The sequence below is a fragment of the Sarcophilus harrisii genome, chromosome 3 (genome assembly GCF_902635505.1).
Source record: "Sarcophilus harrisii chromosome 3, mSarHar1.11, whole genome shotgun sequence".
Taxonomy (NCBI): Eukaryota; Metazoa; Chordata; class Mammalia; order Dasyuromorphia; family Dasyuridae; genus Sarcophilus; species Sarcophilus harrisii.
Genome location: NC_045428.1, coordinates 585,815,316 through 585,834,925, shown reverse-complemented (window position 1 = coordinate 585,834,925; position 19,610 = coordinate 585,815,316). Strand labels below are relative to the sequence as shown.

The 19,610-nt window shown below is 44.3% G+C and overlaps 1 protein-coding gene across 1 annotated transcript in view; it reads right to left on the bottom strand.

Annotated features, from left to right (window-relative positions):
- Positions 1-386: 386 nt before the first annotated feature.
- The window catches only part of TMEM52 (transmembrane protein 52), a 30,881-nt gene continuing 11,657 nt past the window's right edge, over positions 387-19,610 (bottom strand). The window contains exons 3-5 of the mRNA XM_031961570.1: positions 10,872-10,941; positions 7,663-7,841; positions 387-1,773 (exon numbers count right to left, since the gene is read on the bottom strand). Coding sequence (XP_031817430.1) covers positions 1,499-1,773; positions 7,663-7,841; positions 10,872-10,941 — 524 coding nt within the window. The 3' untranslated portion in view covers positions 387-1,498. The remainder of the gene's footprint in view (positions 1,774-7,662; positions 7,842-10,871; positions 10,942-19,610) is intronic.

Below are 19,610 nucleotides of genomic sequence, written 5' to 3'. Positions count from 1 at the left end.
CTTAGCTGCCTCAAGTCTCCTGCTTCCATTCTGTTATATCACCCTCCCCCTTTCTCATTGTATAGTCAGACCAGAAAATTGGGGTTCTGGATTTAGATCTGGAAGTGGGGAAAGAGTTCTGGGTTCAAATGCTACCTTTGTCAATTACTATCCGGGTGAGCTTGAGTTGCTGGTTGGGAATCCAACTAGGAAAGTGCCTGGCATACAGTAAGTGCTTAATAAATGTGCTGTTAATTTATTTTTGTCACCGAGAGAAGAATGGACCCTACACATTTCCTCTCCTTCCCCATCACACTTACTCCAGACTCAATCAGCACAGGAAAAAAATCCCCCAAAGTTTGCTTTTCCCCTGCCTCCCCCCAAGTAAAAAGCCACAGAAATCAAAGCAGACTAGACTGGAGCAGTTCATTCAACCATGAGACATAAGGAACTTCTTCCTCCCACTGCCCCAAGCCCCCAGCGTCCTCCCTCCAGTTCTTGCTGCAGTCCCACCTTCCCCTCAGTGCTGGACAGTATCAGGCCCGGATGACCAAGGAAAGTCCAGAGGAGGGCAGCCAGAATAGTGAAGGCCCAAGTGCATCCCACACGATCCTGGGGAAGGGAGCCCTGGGGTGGGGAGGGGAGCCCTGAAAACTTCTCCAAGCATCTGAGTCGACGTCACATGGAAGGATGATTATTGCCCTGTTTGGTTTCAGAGAGTTATGGGGAGAAGTTACAAAAAGGCAAAATTTAGACTTAATGCAAAAAAATCTTCTGTCACTTAATGGGTAATTTGTGAGGGAAACGAGTTCTCATCTCTTCATTGAAGGCCAGATGACCCTCTGCTGGGTCTGCCGTAGGGGAAAGTCCTATTTAGGCCTGGGCCGGGGTAAATGGCTCTGAGATCCAATGAAGGAGGGCAAAGTCGAGATGAGCTGGGACCCAGCTCCCCCACAACACATACATCTTGCCAGCCTGGGAGGGGGTAGAGGAAGTCTCTTCTCACTCTAGCCCAGGAAGTCCTCCCCCCGCCCTGAGCCCCTCGAGGGGGCTTGAGGTCTTCTCCTGGATCGCTCTTCACAGTCCCAGTTTCTTCTGCAGACTGTGACCATCACAGCACCAGCCAGTGGAATACACCATTCCTGGGCAACTCTTGCCAGAGAGAGGCTGCGGCGGGCCCGGCCCTCCTCCCCCTCTGTGGCCTGGTCTGACCCGGCCAGAACTGACAGCCCCCAGCTGGGGGGCCCGATGCCCTCTTTCTTCCCGATGGCGTCAGGCGAGTGGAGCCCAGGACATTTCGTTCCTCCCTCTGGGGGGAGAAGCCTAGGCTGGTCAGGGCCATCTGCTATTTTTACCGGCCTGCTCCTCGGGTGTCATCAGATCCCCTTCTGAGTGAAGGTCGCCGAGCTGGCCCCAAGCCAGAGGCAGGGACATCAAGGACAGTCTCCAAGACCCCCCACCTCGGCCGCTCCTCAAGCCTCCTGGGACAGCTCTCTCCAAAGCCCCTCATGCTCCTGGGCTACGGCTGGGGCTCCGCAGGGTTTGGGGAGGATCCCGGTCCTCTCCCGGGCTGGGAATCCCCACAGGGATCAGGTTGTTCTGGGCTGGAATTGGCCTTCTGGGAGGAAGGAGCTCTTTCCAAGCCTGGTTTGGCCATCTTGATGGCTTCTTCGTAGGAGGGGGGCAGCTCTAGGGCATAGAGGCTGTAGGCTGGAGGGGCCACAGTGCCTGATTCCATCTCCCGAAATGCCAGGGGCAGGGGTGGGCCTAGGGGGTACTGCACAGAGCTGTAGGCTGGAGAAAAGAGCAAAGGAAGTCAGCAAGGGCCTTATGGGGGGGGGGGGGGAAGAATCAGGATGGGATACAACGGTACAGCCAGACTAGAAAAGAGACTTCCCCAGCCTGAGACCCCTGATGGTCCAGCTCAAAACTCTTTCTGGGATCAATCCCATTTCACTGGCTACCTAAGGGTTAAGAGCTGGGTTTTCAAATTTAACTTACAACACTTCATTAGCTGTGACTCCACCTAAACTCCATGGGTCTCAAAGTGTCTCATGTGTAGCACAGGGGTGCAGGACTAAATATGTCTTGCACTTCTCAGAGGCAGGGTTAGGAACCAGGAATTCAGGCTGGGCAACATGATATGGTAGCAAATCCCAGCTCAGAAACTTGTTATCTGTATGAACTCTGGGCAAGCGGTTCCATTTCCCCGCATAATATTCCTTGTTTTCTTCCTCTGTAAAATAGAAAGACTTGCAACTCTAATCTCCTGATGGCTCTTTCAAGTCCAGTCCAGTCAAGTCCACGTCCAACTGAAATTAAAGGCCTTTTCTCCATCTCTGTCCCAAACCAGATTTCTCATGTTACTTTATACCAGGGATCCTCAAACTTTTTAGATAGGGGGCCAGTTCACTGTCCCTCAGACTGTTGGAGGGCCGGACTAAAGTAAAAACAAAAACTTTGTTTTGTGGGCCTTTAAATAAAGAAACTTCATAGTCCTGAGTGAGGGGGATAATCGTCCTCAGCTGCCGCATCTGGCCCGCGGGCCATAGATTGGGGACCCCTGCTTTATACCCTCCACTAACTCTACACCCTGGTCAAACTATACAGGGTTACACTCTACCCTTTGAATAAAGCCTGTAATCTCCTACTACCATGCCTTTGTCCACCAGCCACTCCCTATGTCAGAATGTTCCACCCTGATTGCCTGCTGGATTTTCACCATTTAAAGATTCTCAACCTTTTTTCATTTTGGATCTTTGGGACTCCATTACACAGTAGGGCACTATGCTCCACAAAATGCCTATTCCTTCATTTTAACTTTTATTATACATCTACTACGTTAACAAGGGAACAAGCCTTTCTTAAGCATAGACTGTCAGTCCTTGGGCTAAGTGCTAAGGAGAAAAATAGAAGCAAAAAAGAAAGCCAGCCCCTGACCTCAAGTTTTCATTCTAATGTGCTTAAGACAATATAGAAAAGTGTTCATGAAGGCAGCACGATGTGATGGGTAGAGAACAGGGAGTGGAGCCAAGCCCAGTCTCTGACACATACTGTCGGCGTGAAGCTGGACAATCCTACTTTTCTGATGAGATATTGCTGAAGGAAGTTCCTCACCAGAAGTTTCCTATGTTGAGGAAATTACAGGTCAAAGCAAAAAAAGAAAAATGGAAAAATAATCAGAGCGATCTGAAAGGTGACTTGGTGCCGTGGGGAAGCAAGCATGGGCTTTGAAGTCTGCTAACCTGAATGTGAATTCTGGGTCTGTTACTTAATAGCTGTGTGATTGTGGGCAGGTGACTTCACTTTTCTGGGAGTCATTCTCTTTCTCTGCAGAATGAGAGGGGTGGGCTTCGTGACTAAGGTCCCCTCCGGCGCTAAAACATATATGACTGATTTCAGTGAGGAAATTGGCAGAGACCACGTGCAAGGCGGTCTCTGAGCAGAACTTTCAAGGAAACTAGGGATTCTAAGAGGGAAGAAGCACTCAAATCAAAGACTATAAAACTCTGCCTGATTAAAAAACTTTAAGAAACTTCTCCTTTGACCCTCACTGAGCATTTCAGTCTCCCTTTCCCTGCCCCCATACACTTTTCATATCTCCTTATGGTTTATTAGGCAAAAGCTAGCTTAGTGCATTCCCCTCCTACATTAGAATCCAGGGCCCACAGTGAGGGGAAGAGGCAATAAAGGGAGCTCTCACTAAATTTTCCTTCTCCTCTACTCCTCAGCACAGGCTCCAAACACAATGAAAGCTTCATACATGTTTATTCTACAGTTTTAGCCCTGACTCATTGGTCAAGTCATTTAATTCCAGTTCAGATACTGAAGCTCATGAGTGAATTGGTTCCCTCTTTTTGGGTGTCAGTTTTCTCAGCTGTCAAATGATGAACTCTGAGGTTTCTTACACTGCTAAACTTATGATCATTTGACATAATCACTCAAGGTCAAAGGTAGAATTTGAACTCGTGTCTTACCCCTGAAAGGTCTCTTGCCACAGCTACCTCTAACCCATGATATAACCATAGAATCATAAGGTTAAATATAGAGTCTCAAAGTTACTTTATAGAGGAGTCTAAATCCCATAGTTTTCCTCTACTGAGAATAATAATTGATAATAATTAAAAGTAATATTTAGAAAGCACTCGGAGATTTGTGAAGTCCTCATCTGATCTTTACAACTGATCTTTACAACATCTCTGGGAGGTGGGTGCTATTATTATCCCCATTTTACAGATGAGGCAAATGAGAGAGATAGGTTGAAAAAAGAGTCACACAGCTAGGAAGTATCTGAGGCTGGATTTGACTCCAGGCCTAGGGCTCTCTCTCTGACAACTTAGCTGCCTCTAAAAGATAAAAATATTAGATTAGATAGAGTCTAAGGCTTCATCCATAATTACAGCTGGGAGACATATTAGAGATCAGCTCACCCAATGCCTTTATTTTACATCTGAGGAAACTGAGATCCAGGGGATGATGGGGACATGTGACTAGCTTAGGGTCACACAGCTGGCAAATATCTGAGATGGGATTTGAACTCACGCCCAGCACTCTATGCACTTCAGCACCATCCACATGCCCTAGCACATAGTAGGCTCTTCACAAACACTTGTTCATAGGCCAGGAAAGGATTTTGGAAAACTTGAAGCACTTGGGATAAGGGTATTGTAATACTCACTAATTATTACCCAGGAAGAACAAAGGAGCTTGTTATCTCTTGATCTCTTTGACTTAAAAGATTTAGAGGGGGAAATCCAAAACAGAACCAGAGTGCTGGCCATCTTGCACTTCTCCCCTCATGCTGGGAATCCAGATCTGGGGGCTCCCATTGGAGTGGAATAAAAAAAGAGGTTTCCTCTCCTTCCTTCAGCCCCGCCACTGTAAGATGGAAGCTAGAAGAACCTTGGAAATTACCTAATTCAAGTCTCATTCTAGAGATAAGGAAACTGAAGCTGAGAGAAAGGGAACTAGATCAGAGTGTGAGGTAGGATTTGAATCCAGGTCTTCCTGCCTCCACCTCCAGCTTTCTTTCTATTTAGCTTCTCCAAATTAAAAAAAAAAATTAAGTGAAAGGAAGTCCAGCCTGGATTATGGAAGGGAAGATATATTTCTTTAGAGGAAGACCAGCCTGGATTATGGGGGGAAGATATATTTCTGAGAAAAACCAGGCTGGATTTTGGGGGGAAGATATATTTCTGAGGAAAATCAGGGTGGATTATGGAGAAAGGTATATTTCTGAGGAAGACCAGGCTGGATTATGGGGGAAAGGTATATATTTCTGAGGAAGATCAGGCTGGATTATGGGAGGAAGATATATTTCTCTAGGGGAAGACCAGGCTGGAAATTGAAAAAGCTTTAAAAATGGATTAGAGTAGCATGATAAATGTGGAAATATGTATAGAGGAATTATACATGTTTAACCTATACAGGATCACTTGCTGTCTAGGGGAGAGAGTGGGGGAAGGGGATTGGAAAACAAGGTTTTGCAAGGGTGAATGCTGAAAACTATCTTTGCATATATTTTGAAAATAAAAGGCTATTATTTAAAAAAAAAAAAAAAAAAAAAAAAAAGGATCAGAGTGGAATCAGGGACAGATCTAATAGGAGCTTGTCCCAGACTCTCTGACTGTGTAGGGAAAAGGTGGGTAAAATATCTTAATGGAGGAAAACTTTCCTAACAATTAGATTGGTCCCAAAGTCAGGTGCCCCTATCCTTGAAGGTCTTCAAACAGAGGCTGGATGGCCCTGCGTCAGCTATATCAGAGCGGGCACTCCTTGTGGGGACTGGTTGGTACAGAGTCCCTTGCAATTCCCTGAGTATTACCTCAGAATTTCTTGCCTCTGCTTTTGTAATTCCCCCAGGCCTGAGAAACTCCTCTGCCCCCTGGGACCTCTCCATTCTTATTAAGACTCATTTCAGGTGCTACCTCCTACCTAGGACCTTTCCAGGTTTCCCTAGCTGCTGAAGCCTTCCCCTCCTAAGCTCCATAGGCTATTTTTTGTTTTTAGACTTGGGAACACTTGAGTTCAAAATTTCCCTCAGACACTTATTAGCCAAGTGACGCAGGGCAAGTCACTTTAACATTGGAGCCTCAGTTTCCACATCTGTAAATCTATAAAGGGAAGGACATGGACTTGATGGTCCCTAAAATTCCCTCTAGTTCTTCCTCGATGTTAGTGGGGAAGCTCAAAATTACCACGAAGCTTTTTGGAACATATTTGGTGTTAAAAATTGATTTCATATGTAATTAGAAATATATGTGCTGTATTGGCCTACCTGCCATCTAGGGAAGGAAGGGAAAAGTTGGAACAGAAGGTTTTGCAAGGGTCAATGCTGAAAAATTACCCATGCATATGTTTTGTATATAAAAAGCTATAATAATAAAAAATAAAAAATAAAAGAGTTTAAAAAGAAATATATATGCATGTGTATATATGTACACTGTATACACATACATGTATACAGATACACTCATACATGTCAAATACACACAGTGTGCATGTAAATATGAGTGTGTATATGTTATACGATATATACACACACACACACACACACACAAATCTGGCGCAGTGGAAAGAGTGCTGGGAGTAGAGTTAGGAAGTCTCATCTTCCTGAATTCAAATCTGTTCTCAGACACTTACAAGCTGTGTAATTTTGAGCAAGATACTTCACCCTTTTTGCCTCAGTTTCCTCATCTGCAAAATAAGCTGGAGAAGGAAGTGATAAATCCACTTCAGTGTCTTTGCCAAGAAAATCCAAAGAGGGTCACAGAGAGTCAGACATGACTGAACAATAACAATATACATTGTTTTCATTTAATCCAGCACAATATAAACTCCTTGAGGGTAAGATCTGCTTAATTTGGATCTTTATCTTCCTAGCACTTAGTAAAGTGCCTAACTGTACTGTAGGTGCCTAATAAATGCTTGCTTTATTACTTTTGACTCCCGCATCTCTTTCCTATTGTCCACTTACTGGTCCTCAGCTGGGATGCTGTCTCCCATTTGGATCTTTATCTTCCTAGCACCTAACGAAGTACCTAACACACTGTGGGTGCCTAATAATTGCTCTGGTTGCTGGATGGCTGGGATCCTCCTTTCCCCCCTTATCCTCTTCTCTTAAGTTTCTTGCTCATCTGAAGCTCTATTTTCTGGCGGAGGTCTTTCTTGGTCCTCAGTCTGACTAGCCGTTCTCTTTTCCCTCTCTAATAATCTGTTTTTATTTTTATGTCTCATATTTAGCTGCATATATGTACATGTGGCCTTTCTCAGTAGAATATAAGCTCTTGGAAGGCAAGGGACTGTTTTCACTTTTTTATTTGTATCCCCGAACTTAATACAGCACCAGACAAACATTAGGTGTTTAATACATGCTCATTTACCCATTCATTGTATTTGTATCCCTAGCACTTAATAAAGCACCAGGTGTACAACAGTAATTGCTCAGTTTCTGTTCATTCCTAGCACTCTGTACTCAGAGACTAGCACACAGTAGGCACCTGATGAATTTTTTTTATTGTATCCGAATTTTCCATACCTGGCACATAGTAGGTAGATTTAATCCACGCCTTGTGGGCTGACTGCTGAGTTGAATCCCACATCCCACCTTCATCCCGTGCCCCTGTGATCCCCCCTTCCCGTGCCCCTGGCGTCCCCCTCCCGCCGGCACTGGCTGTTACTCACAGGTGACGGTGCTGTGGATGGTGCTGTCATTGTCCACCGTGATGACCGTCAGATCATAGGGCCTCCTAGGGAGGGGGAACGTGGTCTGGGCGGGCAGCCGCTTCCTCTGGCAGCAGAACTTGATGCAGCTGGCCAGGATGCCACAGAGGAGCAGCATGAACACAGTCAGCAGGATGAGCCTGTGAGCAGGGGGGAGAAACAGCATGTTGCTGGGAAGGTTTCAGGACCGGGAATAACAGACCCTCAGCCTTAACAGAGACCCTACTTTTCTCTATAGATTTTCCATGAGACATATCAGGGATACGATAGTTAAAAAGGAAACGAGCATTTATTCAGCACCGACAAAGTGCCAGAGACTCTGCTAAACCCTTTACCTATATTATCTCATTTGCTGCTCACAACAACCTGTTATTATTCCCATTTAACAGATGAGGCAGAGGATAAGTGACTTTGCCCAAAGTCATACAGCTAATAAGAAATGTCTGGCCCAGGCCTAAATCCATTGCCTCACCTAGCAGCCCAAGAGCCAGAGAGCTAGCTCTGGGTTCCCAGTTCTGCTACCACTATCTATGGCACTTTGAATGGGTCTTTAACCTCCTAGGCCTCAGTTTCCCTGGTTGTCAAATAAGGGGTAGTCTGAGGCTTCTTCTAGTTCTTCCTTTGTAATCCTGCAATTATTTCTTCAACTTCAAGACCAGTCACTCAAATACCCCCTAAGGAGGCAGAGGACCTGGGTGTGAACCTCTGGGCCCCCCTTTTTAATGGGGTTCAAAGGCACCACAAATGCCAGATTTCCCTGGGGGTGAGCAACATCTAACATTTATAAAGTCTTTAGGATCCAGGAAATCCTTTTCATTAATTATCCCATTTCATTTCATTACTTATCATTTCATTAATTCATTATCTCCCAGCCACTGGAAGACACTTGGGAGACTTCTAGTAACTGGTAAATTGCCCTAGAATTTACTTATTCTTCATAGCCAAATGGCAAAGTTCATAGTCCCAAGGGTCTTCAGCAAGGCTCTTCCCTTTGATGGGAACATCTAGGCACTCACACCCATACCCTGTTCCAGTTACTGTTGCTAGAACATCAAAAGTAGCCTGGTATCAAGAGCACAGAGAGGGGGCTATCGACTGGAGATGGCCCTGGATGGCCACCTAGTTACAGATCAGGATGAGTGGAGATGGCTTTGGATGACCATCTAGCTACAGATCAAGATGAGTGGAGATGGCCTTGGATGACTAGTTAGCTACAGATCAGGATGAGTGGAGATGGCCCTGGATGACCATCTAGCTACAGATCAGGATGAGTGGAGATAACCCTGGATGACCGCCTAGCTACACAAGTTAAAGGTTAAGTGACTTAGATATTTTGTGATTTCATATATAATGGGAATCATATTTCTTTCTTTCTCAATGGGTAGGGAAGAGGGTAAAGAGAAAGACAAAAGTTGGAACTAAAAACAATTTATAATTTTATTTTTAAAAATGATAAATTGAAGATTAAATTACTAATTCAAGTTCATACAGGAACTAACAAGGGCAGGACTTGAATTTAAGTCATTTGGATGAGAAACTTTGTTAAGTCTCAGTTTTCTCATCTCTCAGATGGGAACAGGACATCTCTGAGTCTCCAGGGGTAGCTTTGGGATGGCATTCTCTAAATGTGACCGGCTGCCAAAGGGTCTTTGGCTGGAAAGGACTTGGCTTTTCCCAGGAGCACGGGAGAGTACAGCTGTCTCCAGACTTCACTTCTGCCCTCAAGCCTCTGCTCACCCGATCCCTCCAGGAACAAGATGTGCCCAGCCATCAACTGGGAAAGTGACAGGCTGGCTAGGCAGAGGCTGCCTGCCATGCCCTCAGGGAGATGGGGCTTGGGTGACCCTGCCTGGGGGAAAATACAGAAAGGAAGCTAAAGGGCAAGGAGTTCCAGGAGGAGCAGAGGGGCATCCAACAGTAGTTGTTTGGGCTCCATTGACTGGGCACAGGGGAGGGGAAGGAGATGCTGAGAAAGGGTTCTCCTTAGCTGTAGCTGGGGAAAGGAGAGAACATTTTGAGACAGAAAATCTGTCCCACTGAGCCCTAGCAGCTAGATGTTTTTTTTTTTGTTTTGTTTTGTTTTTTTTTTTTTAAAGGAGGCTATCCTGTGGCTGGGAATAAATGTGGGCAGACCCTGGTGAGCCATGGGTGCCCTGCTGGGACATCTCTAGGTTTCCCCTGTGGGCAGACCCTGGTGAGCCATGGGTGCCCTCCTGGGACATCTCTAGGTTTCCCAGTGAAGATCTACTGTTGGCAGAATGGGGAGGGATGGTGGGAATCAGGCAAAAGGCCCTGAAACCAGTCTTCCCAGCTACTGTTTTATGGAGACCCATCTATTAATTTGACTGGGTGGCCCCTTGGGTGGAGAGCCCAAGCCCCAGGGATCCTTTCTCACCCAGGAAAGATGAACCCAGGGGGGGTGGGGAAATCAAATTCCGTCTGCAGGAACACAGTCCAGTCCTCTGAGCATGGCCTCCCCTGCCTGGCGTCCATTAAGGTGGAAACAACATTCAATCCAAAAATTAAGAAAAAGGCATGAGAAATGAGTTCAAGTCTCGCCTCAGCTCCCTCCAAAATCTGTGAACATCTGCAAAACGAGAAAGTTGGGTTCTAACATGTCTAACTAATGGAAAGGACACTGAATTTAGTCAGCTTGAAATACGATGTTGTTATTTACTAGGCTGTGGGAGCCTGGCTAGAGAATTCCCTTCCTGAGCCTCAGTTTTCACATCTGTAAAAGAGGGACAAGAATCCTCGCTCCGCCTGCCAGATGAGATTGTTCAGGATGAGGGTTCCTAAAGTAGGCAAAGCCCGGGGGGCCCCACTTCCCAACTGTGGAGAAGTGTCTGATGGCTATAAGAGCGCCTGGTATAACCTGGGGGGAAAGTCCCGAAGAGGAGATAGGGACTTAAAGAGCTAATGGAGATTCTTCCTGGCCGTCTGCCCGCAGCCAGGCGCCCCACAGGGAGGCCCCAACCCCCTGGCCCCTGGGGAGCTGCATCAAGACCTCCCCATTCAGCTCCATTTCCGGAAGCTCTAAGTTCCCAGGTAGATCCCCTCCTGGGCTGCGCCAGGCCAACGGAGGTGTCCCTCCCTGGGCAAACCAGTCGGACCGGCCGGGAGTGGGCTGGAACCTCTTCCTCTGTGGAGGGCCATTGCCCATTGATTACCAGACATACCACAGGCTGGTCCAGCTGGCACTGGCGGGGCACCTGGAAGAGCAGAGAGAGGGGGGATTCACTCACAACTGGAATGAGAGCCCTAGCCCCGACCGAGGTGGGGAGGGGGTGGCTGGGAACCCTTTTAGGACCCCACCCTAGGCCCTGGAAGGAGGAGAGAGGGCCCTGACGAGCTGGGGCAAGTCCCTTGGAAGGAGGAGAAGCTGGCTGGGCTGCCAGCTTGGGTTGGGTTTCGATACAACTGATGTATTTGGGAGGGAATTTAACCCTCCAGGGACTTTTTAAGCCCAAAACTGGCAGTTAACTCCCTCCCCTCCCCTTGAATCGTTCCTTGATTCCCTCCCTAGGGGCCCACATATCACAACCTCTCCCAACAGGAGTGGGGGTCACTGGAGCCCCTGGTTTCCTCTAGGCTGGGGGGGGGAGGGAGGAATTGGTGGTGGTGGTGTGTTGGGTTTGAGAGAGAGGAGAGAGAGAAGGGGAGGGAAGGGGAAGGAGGAAGAAAGAAAAAGGAGGGAGAGAAGGAGGGAGAAGGAGGAGAAAAAGAAAAAAATAAAAAAAAAAAAAAAAAAAAAAAAAAAAAAAAAAAAAAAAAAAAAAAAAAAGGAAAAAAAAAAAAAAAAAAAAAAAAGAAAAAAAAAAATAAGAAAAAAAAAAAAAAAAAAAAAAAAAAAAAAAGGGAAAAAAAAAAAAAAAAAAGAGGAAGGAAGGGACGGAGGGACGGGGGAAGTGAGGGGAAAGGGAGGGGGAAGAGTTCCGGGGGGGGGGGGGAAAGGGAGGAAAAAGGGAGGAAAAGGGGGGAAGAAAGGAAGGAAGCCCAGGGGAAAGGAGGGGAGGGGAAGGGAAATGAGGGGGGATCCCCTCCCTTGTTCCAGCTTAGGTCAGTGGGTAACTGCCACTTCCCTGTGTGCCCCGCGGGGGAGGAACGAGGGCAGTGGGGTTTTCTCTAAGGACCCGCCCCACCTCCAACCGAGGGAGGGGGAAAAAGGGGAGCGCCTCCCGGGCGGAGGAAAAAGGGGGCGGACAGTCAGCCACGGGAACCATACCCCCTCATCCCCCAGCTCCGCGTGCCTCCCCTGGAACAAAGAAGTGTCCCCCAGTCCCGGCCAGACCGCTCACCTGCAGCAGGAGGAAGAGCAGAGGAGACCCGGCCGCAGCCTCCTGCACCCCAGTGGGGTGGCCGTGACCAATGGCACCCTTCCACAGGGCCCCCGCCGCCCAGCAGTGGCCAGGAACCTCCGGCCGGGGAATCGGGACCGCCTTTATGGCTGCCCCGTCCCTGCTCTCGGCTCCCCTCCCCTCCTAGCACGCCACGCCCACCCACCCTCAGGACCCACCCCTCCGCCGCTGCCCCGCCCACAGGCCGGACCCTCCGAGAGGCCCCCGGCCACCCCCAAACATCCTCCCAGCAAGCCCGCCACCCCGGCCGGCCCTCCGGGACCCACGCCTGGTTTCTTGGTGGGGCTGGGCGGTTTCCGGACCCACCCAGGCTTAGCTAGGATTAGCTTTACTGTCTGTTTCCATAACCCTCCAACCTGGCCTTAAAGTCTCGGTTCCGTTTTCCATATGGGGAAACCGAGGCCCAGGGAAGGAGCCCGGTTTCCCCCACGGGCGTGAAGCCGAGTGAAAACGGGATGGCGAAGTGGGAGCGGGTGTCCTAGAGCCCGCTCCCTCGGCGACCATTGCCCTGTATTCCGGGCCCAGCCCTTGGATTTAGAGGAACGAGGGAGCTTGGAGATCCTTTCCACTTTTACGGAAGAGGGAATGCGGAGGTGAAATCCCTGCCCGGGGTCCTGAGGCTGTGGCTGAGCCGGGATTTGAACCCGAGAACTCCGACTGAGGGCCCGGCGCGTCCAGTCCCCTTTCCGTGGGAGACAAAGATTTGAATCCTGCCTCCAATGGGCTTTGGGTCTCCACCGCAGAGGAATGAAGGGATTTGGCCTGAGCTCCAGGGTCCTCTCCATCCCCAGCATCCTCTGCTTCTCCCAGTTTCGTGGCTCTATGAAGCGTGAGGTTCCCATTTCAACCTGTCTCTTAACTGGTTGGGAAAACTTCCTCAAAGCTGCTTCCACCTCAGAAACCCAAATGATTCCACCCCACTGACATCATCACCCACCGTGTATCTCCCATAAATCCCCACTAGGCTGCCCACTGACTCAGCCTCCTTAGGCAATCAGCCTGGGACCCTTCTAACCTTACTCATACCCCGTCCGGTCCAGTCTGCCTAGTTCTGGAATTGCAGAACCCTAGAGCTAGCCTGTGGTGGATACGTCTGAGGTGCTTGGGAAGGAGGGAAGAGGAAGTGAAGTCAACTTTACTTGAGTAATTATGCCCCAAGACAGGTCAATCTATTTCTGGACATCTCTGACACAGTCATGTAACAGAAAGAGCTGATTGTTAAATGTTCAGTGTGAGCACGTACGTCTTGAAAACCGACAAATACCACAAATTGGAGCTTGATTTATTGTTTGTCCAGACTTAAGAAAATGATGCAGAAAATGTTATTATGTAGGTTAAACCTAAAAGTGTGTTGACCATACATCCCTCCATTTCTGGAGAGCTGATTATTAAATATTTACCATCATCCCCTTGGCTACACAATTTTTTCTTGCATCTCTTGGAATTTTTACTCTCTGTTCCTCTGGGCCAAACAATATATTTTATTCTCTGTTCCCCATGATAACCCTCCAAATACTCAAAGCTGGTTATATTCCTCTCAATCCTCTCCAGTTTTGTTTACTGTTTCAGTTGTTCCCTCATTTATAAAAGGAAGAGTTGATCCAGATGATTTTTCACCTGTGGATCCGAGATCTTATCATCTTCACGTAGTGGTCATTTGACCCCGTCTCTTCTCCAGCCTTATTTATTGTTTCAATTATTTCTGATTCTTCGTGATCCCATCTGAGATTTTTTAAGGGGCAAAGCTTCTTGAAGTAGTTTGCCAATTCCTTTTGCAGCTCATTTTACAGACGGGGAAATGGAGGCAAAGAGAAATCATTTGTCCAGGAATTTGTACATTTAGGAAGTGTGTGAGGTTGGATTTGAACTTTGGTCTTCCTTACTCCAATATTCTATCCACTATCTCACCTCAGAGTCCTGCAAACCCAGATTCAAATTCCACCTTTAATTCCTCTCTCTGGGAGACCTTGGACAAATCATTTACCATCCTTGCTGCATAGTCAGATTCCTCACTTGTAAAAGGAAGAGTTGGTCTAGATATGAATCTAGGATCTTATCATCTTCCAGCGGTTTAGTGATCATTCAACCGGTGCTGAATGAGAAGAATAAAGTGTATCCATGAATGCCCATGCACAAATACACACACACACACACACACACACACACACACACACACTCCTCCCAGAGGTATAGTTCAAGTCAGAAGGAGGGATCTCCTGACAACACCACAGGCTATGGTATCTCTTGCACATGAAGAATGAGATACACTGTATGTATGTTTATTCATACAATAGTGTGGGCGCACCCCCCCCCCCTCCCCAGGTTAATGCATCTTGTCAGACCTGTAAAACTGCCTTGCATTTAATGATTGGAGAAGGGAGATTTACCACTTAGATCTAATTAGCAGCAAAGAAGCTGATAGCATTGATCTCGCTGTCCATTCATCCATTATTCATTCAACTTTTATAAATTGAGAAAGAATCCATTACCTCTTTCGCTCCTCAATAGTATTTTATTTTTCCAAATATGCGTAGAGAGTTTTCAACATTCGTTTTGTAAGACTTTGTGTTTCATATTTTTTCTCCCTCCCTCCCTTCTCTCCCCCTTCCCAAGACATTAAGCAATTATGTGCAGTCCTTATAAAAGGACTTATTTCCATATTTGTCATGTGCAAGAAAAATCAGACCGAAAGGGAAAAAAACAACAAGAAAAAGCAAGCAAGCAAACAAAAAGGTGAAAATTCTCTGCTTCATTCCACATGCAGTCTCCAGAGTTCTGTCTCTCTGGAGTCAGATAGCATTTTCCATCCCAAGTCTATTGGAATTGTCTGAATCCATTAACTTTTAAGACAAAGCATTTCTCTGCTGATTGCAGGAGGCTCCTAATTGCTTTATCTGCCTAGTCTCTCGCTACTCTAATCAATTCCCGACTCAGCTGCCAAAAGCACAGCTCTCCCCTTGTCACCACCTTCTTCAAAAAACTCCTGTGTCCTTTAATATTCCATGGATAGGAATGTGGTTCTCTGACCACCTATCCATTATTTCTCATTTTTGTTACTCTCTCTCATCCTCTTTCCAACCGTGTGATCTTTAGGTGACACCTTTTTTATTTTTTCTTTCAATAAGTTACCGGTAGAAACTTGCCAATCCCTATGCAAACCCATCAGTATGGCAGGGTGGCAAGCTTACTTGCTCTGGAGTCAGAGTTCTGGGTTCAAATTCTTCTTCAACTCCTGTATGATATTGGAGAAATTAACTGCTTGCCTCCCCATTATGCTTGTCTGTACGCAGGAGGTAGTGCACACATGAGAGTGCTGGACTGGGTTGCTTCTGAATTATTTATCCATGACAGGTTTTTGCTGTCCTTTGCACCACCTCTCATTTTTCTTCTTCAAAGAAAGCAATATTTTATGGGTTATGTATCATGTAGACATGTAGACCTGAAGATTGTTGGTGTTAATAAAATGGGTTTTTTAATCAGAGGGGGCACAGGAGATAGAACACCAGGTCTGGGGCCAAATCTAGCCTCAGAAACCTACTAGTTGACTCTGGGCTGTCACTTAAACTGCTTTGCCTCAGTTTCCTCAGCTATAAAATGAGTTGAGCAGGGAATGGAAAACCATTCCAGTATCTCTGCCAAGAAAAGTCCAGATGGATTCACAGGGAGTTGGACATAATTAAAATGACTCAACCACCACAATTGAATCAAAGAGAAGCAGAGTCTAAATGTAATCCAAGATAATCTTTTTCTAATCTCATCATCCTGTGTACAGCACAATATCCTTCTGTAGTACCTGCCTAACATATGATCCTTTTTTTTTTGTTTAAAATTTTATTTTTTAAACCAAAGAATCTTTAATAAAGATTACATAGACATTTTTATTTCATATTCTGATTTTTTTAAAAAATAAGCTTGCCAATCAGAAATCTTTTTTCAAAAAAATTGGTTTTATTTTTCATTGATTTATTGATTGATTTTTCATTTTCAATAGTATTTTAGTTTTTCAAATACATATAAAGATAGTTTTCAACACTCATTTTTTTGTGTTCCAAATTTTTCTTCCTCCCTTCTTCACCTCTCCTCCTCTCCAAAACAGGAAGTAATCTGATAGAGGTTAAATACCAGCATATGATCTTAACATATAGTTGTTGTTCTCCTCACCTAAATACCATGATGAGATAGACAAAGTATTGCGTTTGGCCCCAAGGCCAACAGACAAGAAGTATTTATTAAGGGCTTATTTTGCTATGCTAAATGCTTCTGATACAAAAAATAAATGTTCCTGCCCTCAAGAAGCTTGATTCTAATGGGAGGAGACAATAACCAAAAAAGGAAGTTAAAAAAAGGCAAAAAGGAAAAGAAAAAAAAAAAGGCAGGAAAGGTCCTGGGAGAGAAGCTGCCTCTGTCAGGATAGAGAATGGTCAGCCTAAGTCCCTCCCTGAAATGAAGGCCTCAGAAAGAGCTCATCAATGGGAATAAAAGAATGTTTCAAGGTGAGAGAGAGGGTGTCAGGATCTTTCCAGTTTTAAAGCAAAGGAGCAATTCAAGTCCTGGGTTTCCCACTTACTACCTAGGTGACTTAGGAGTAATTTTAAAATTAAATAAATTAAATTTTATTAAGTAAATTAAATTTCTCTGGGCCTCCAGATCTTCCTCCACAAATTGAGAAGGGTTAGATCAGATGATCCTTTCAACTCTATGAGCTCTATGTTATCAGTAAATTAACTGCTCATCTGTGTCTCCAAGTTCAGAAAATAGGCATTTTTTTAAACATTTAAAGTCATAGAAAATATGTCTATATTAATCATGCTATAAAAGAAAACCTGGACAGAACAAAACCCCAAGAAAAATAGAGAAAGTTATAAAAATACACTTCCGTTTGTACTCAGAGTTCATCAGTTCTCGCTGCAGGTGGATGATATTTTTCATCATGATCTTTTCTCATTGTCTTGGATAACTGACTTGATCAGAGTTGCTAGGCTTTCACAATTGACCATCCATACGAAATTGATACTATGTACAATATTCTGGTTCTGCTCACTTCGATTTGTATCAGTTCATATAAGTCTTTCTAGGTTTTCCCCAAACCATCCTGCTTTTCTTTTCTTATAGTACAATAGTGTTCCATTACAAATCATATGCCATTACTTGTTCTGCTATCTCCCAGTGGATGAATATCCCTTCAATATCCAATTTTTTGCCACCACAAAGGGAGCTGCTATAAATATTCTTGACCATGTAGGTTTTTTTCTTTTTTTTCTTTTTCTCTTTGGGATACAGACCTAGTAGTGCTATACTGGGTTAAAAGGTATACACAATTTGATAGCCCTTTGGGCAAAATTCCAGAATTGTTCTCCAGAAAGGTTGGATCAGTTTATATAAGAGTTTATATATATGTTTACTTAATATATATTTACATATATATATATAAATAAATATATAATACATATTTATACATTATATATTTATTTATATTTATAAATATATAATATATTTATTTAATATTTTATTTTTATTTTACATATATAATATATATAATAAATAAAAATATTTTTATTATAAAATACAATTTTATTTTAATACTTAAATACATATTTATATAACAGTTTATATAACACTGTATTAGTTAATTTGTCCACATCTCCTCCAATATGATAATAGACATTCTTGACCCGTTTAGTTTTTCCTGTGTGACTTGTCAGTCTGATTTCTTCTGAGCACTTGTTCATGTGCTGATGTTCAGGTACTTCCATATAATTAGCACGCGCTCAACAGCTTTAGTGAAGCACAGTTTGGAGTCAAGGAACCTGAGTTCAAATGTCCCTTCCCTTCTCTGGGCCTCAGTTTCCTCCTCTGCAAAGTGATTGGAGCCAAGGACCACTGAGGTCACTTTGACAATGATGATGAGAGAGAGATGATCCAATGATTTGTGATGATTTCCAAGATCTCTTCTGACTCTAAAACCGTGGTTCTGGAAAGTGAATGGGAGCAGTTGGAAAGATTACTTCATCCCAGGGTGTGTTGGCAAATGTTTAACAGCCAGATCTCAAGGAGAAAAAATGTACACAGGACAAACTTCTAGTTTAATTGGAATTTCTAATATTTCCTCTAATACTTTCTTAAGTCAAGATAGTAAGAACTCCGCCCCCCAAAATAAGTCAAGCCCTGATTTATAGCATTTGCTCACTTCCAAGGTGTGAATGCTTGCACTGAAGACTTAACAATAGTCTCAAGTGGCTCACCATGATCTGACTCCAGGATACTGCTTCCTGCTTTCCCCTTCTCCTGCAGTGGTGCTTTCCATTGGCAAGCACACATGTCCAGATGGTGTGAATTGCATCAAATTGTTAATCAGAGAATGATGGAACAGAGGTTCCTCTGAATTTGTCAAAGCATTTTATGTGATCTCAGTGTAAGCACAGGAGAAATCTAGTAGGGAGAGAGAATCTTTGAGGTGGCAATTCTGCTTTCCAAGTCAATCCCTATTTTATCAGTAACGAATATCAATAACAAATGATTAACAGGGATCTTCCTCTCCTTCCCTCCACCCCCACCCCCCCATATAGCTTAAAACAAACAAATGCCCCAAACTAAACCTTTCCATTATTATTAGATTGCCCTGCTCATTCTGAGTTTAGGCATTAGTGATACTTTTCCTACAAGACCTTCCCATTCTTTCATATTCCTCCTTTGTACCTGACTTTGCTTCTATCTTTAATTAATTAAAATTTATTCCTTTAATTACATTAAAAAATCCAAGTTGGTTAATGAATCCCATGAGCATTCACACAAATCTCTTTACACAATCCCTATTTTTTCCTTCCCAACAGAATTATTTCTCTATTTTCAGAATTGTATTCTCAAAAGCATCATATCTTTTTTGTACTGCCTTTCTCTGAAATATTTAATCCAAGGGGTTCTGTCATTTCTCAGATAGATAGAGAGATGGATAGACAAGTAAATGGAGATGGATAGGAGATGAATAGATAATTTATTTAAGCATCCTTACTTAATAAATTAAGCAATAAATAAGTAATTAAGTGTGTATTTATATATAATTTATACACAGCTATACATAATTAATATTTAATAAATTAATAAAAAGTATTAAAGAATATTTAATAATAAATCCTTGCTTAAGAATTTATTAAGGAGGAATAGAATTTGGGATGTAAAACTTTTTAAAACGTTAAAAACTGTTTTAACACGTGATTGGGGAAAAATAAAATATAAAATTTTTAAAAAAGAATTTATTTAGTATTTGCTATATGCCAGCACCATATTAAATGCTGAGGGTACAAAAGAAAACATTTCACTTTCAAGGAGATTACATTCTAATGGAAGAAAACAAAACATTAAGAGGAGTTGGAAATCAAGGTAGGAGGCAGGGGGGTCTACATGGGGGCCAGGGTACGTGGTGGGAAAGTGGACAGGGAAGGGACAATGGAAAGAGCAGCTCAAGTTCCTAAGATGATCTTGGGTCGGTTAGTGTATTGGTAACCGTGGATATTTGGAGGAAGGTACCTTGAAGCCTTTGGGTCTTCTCCAAAG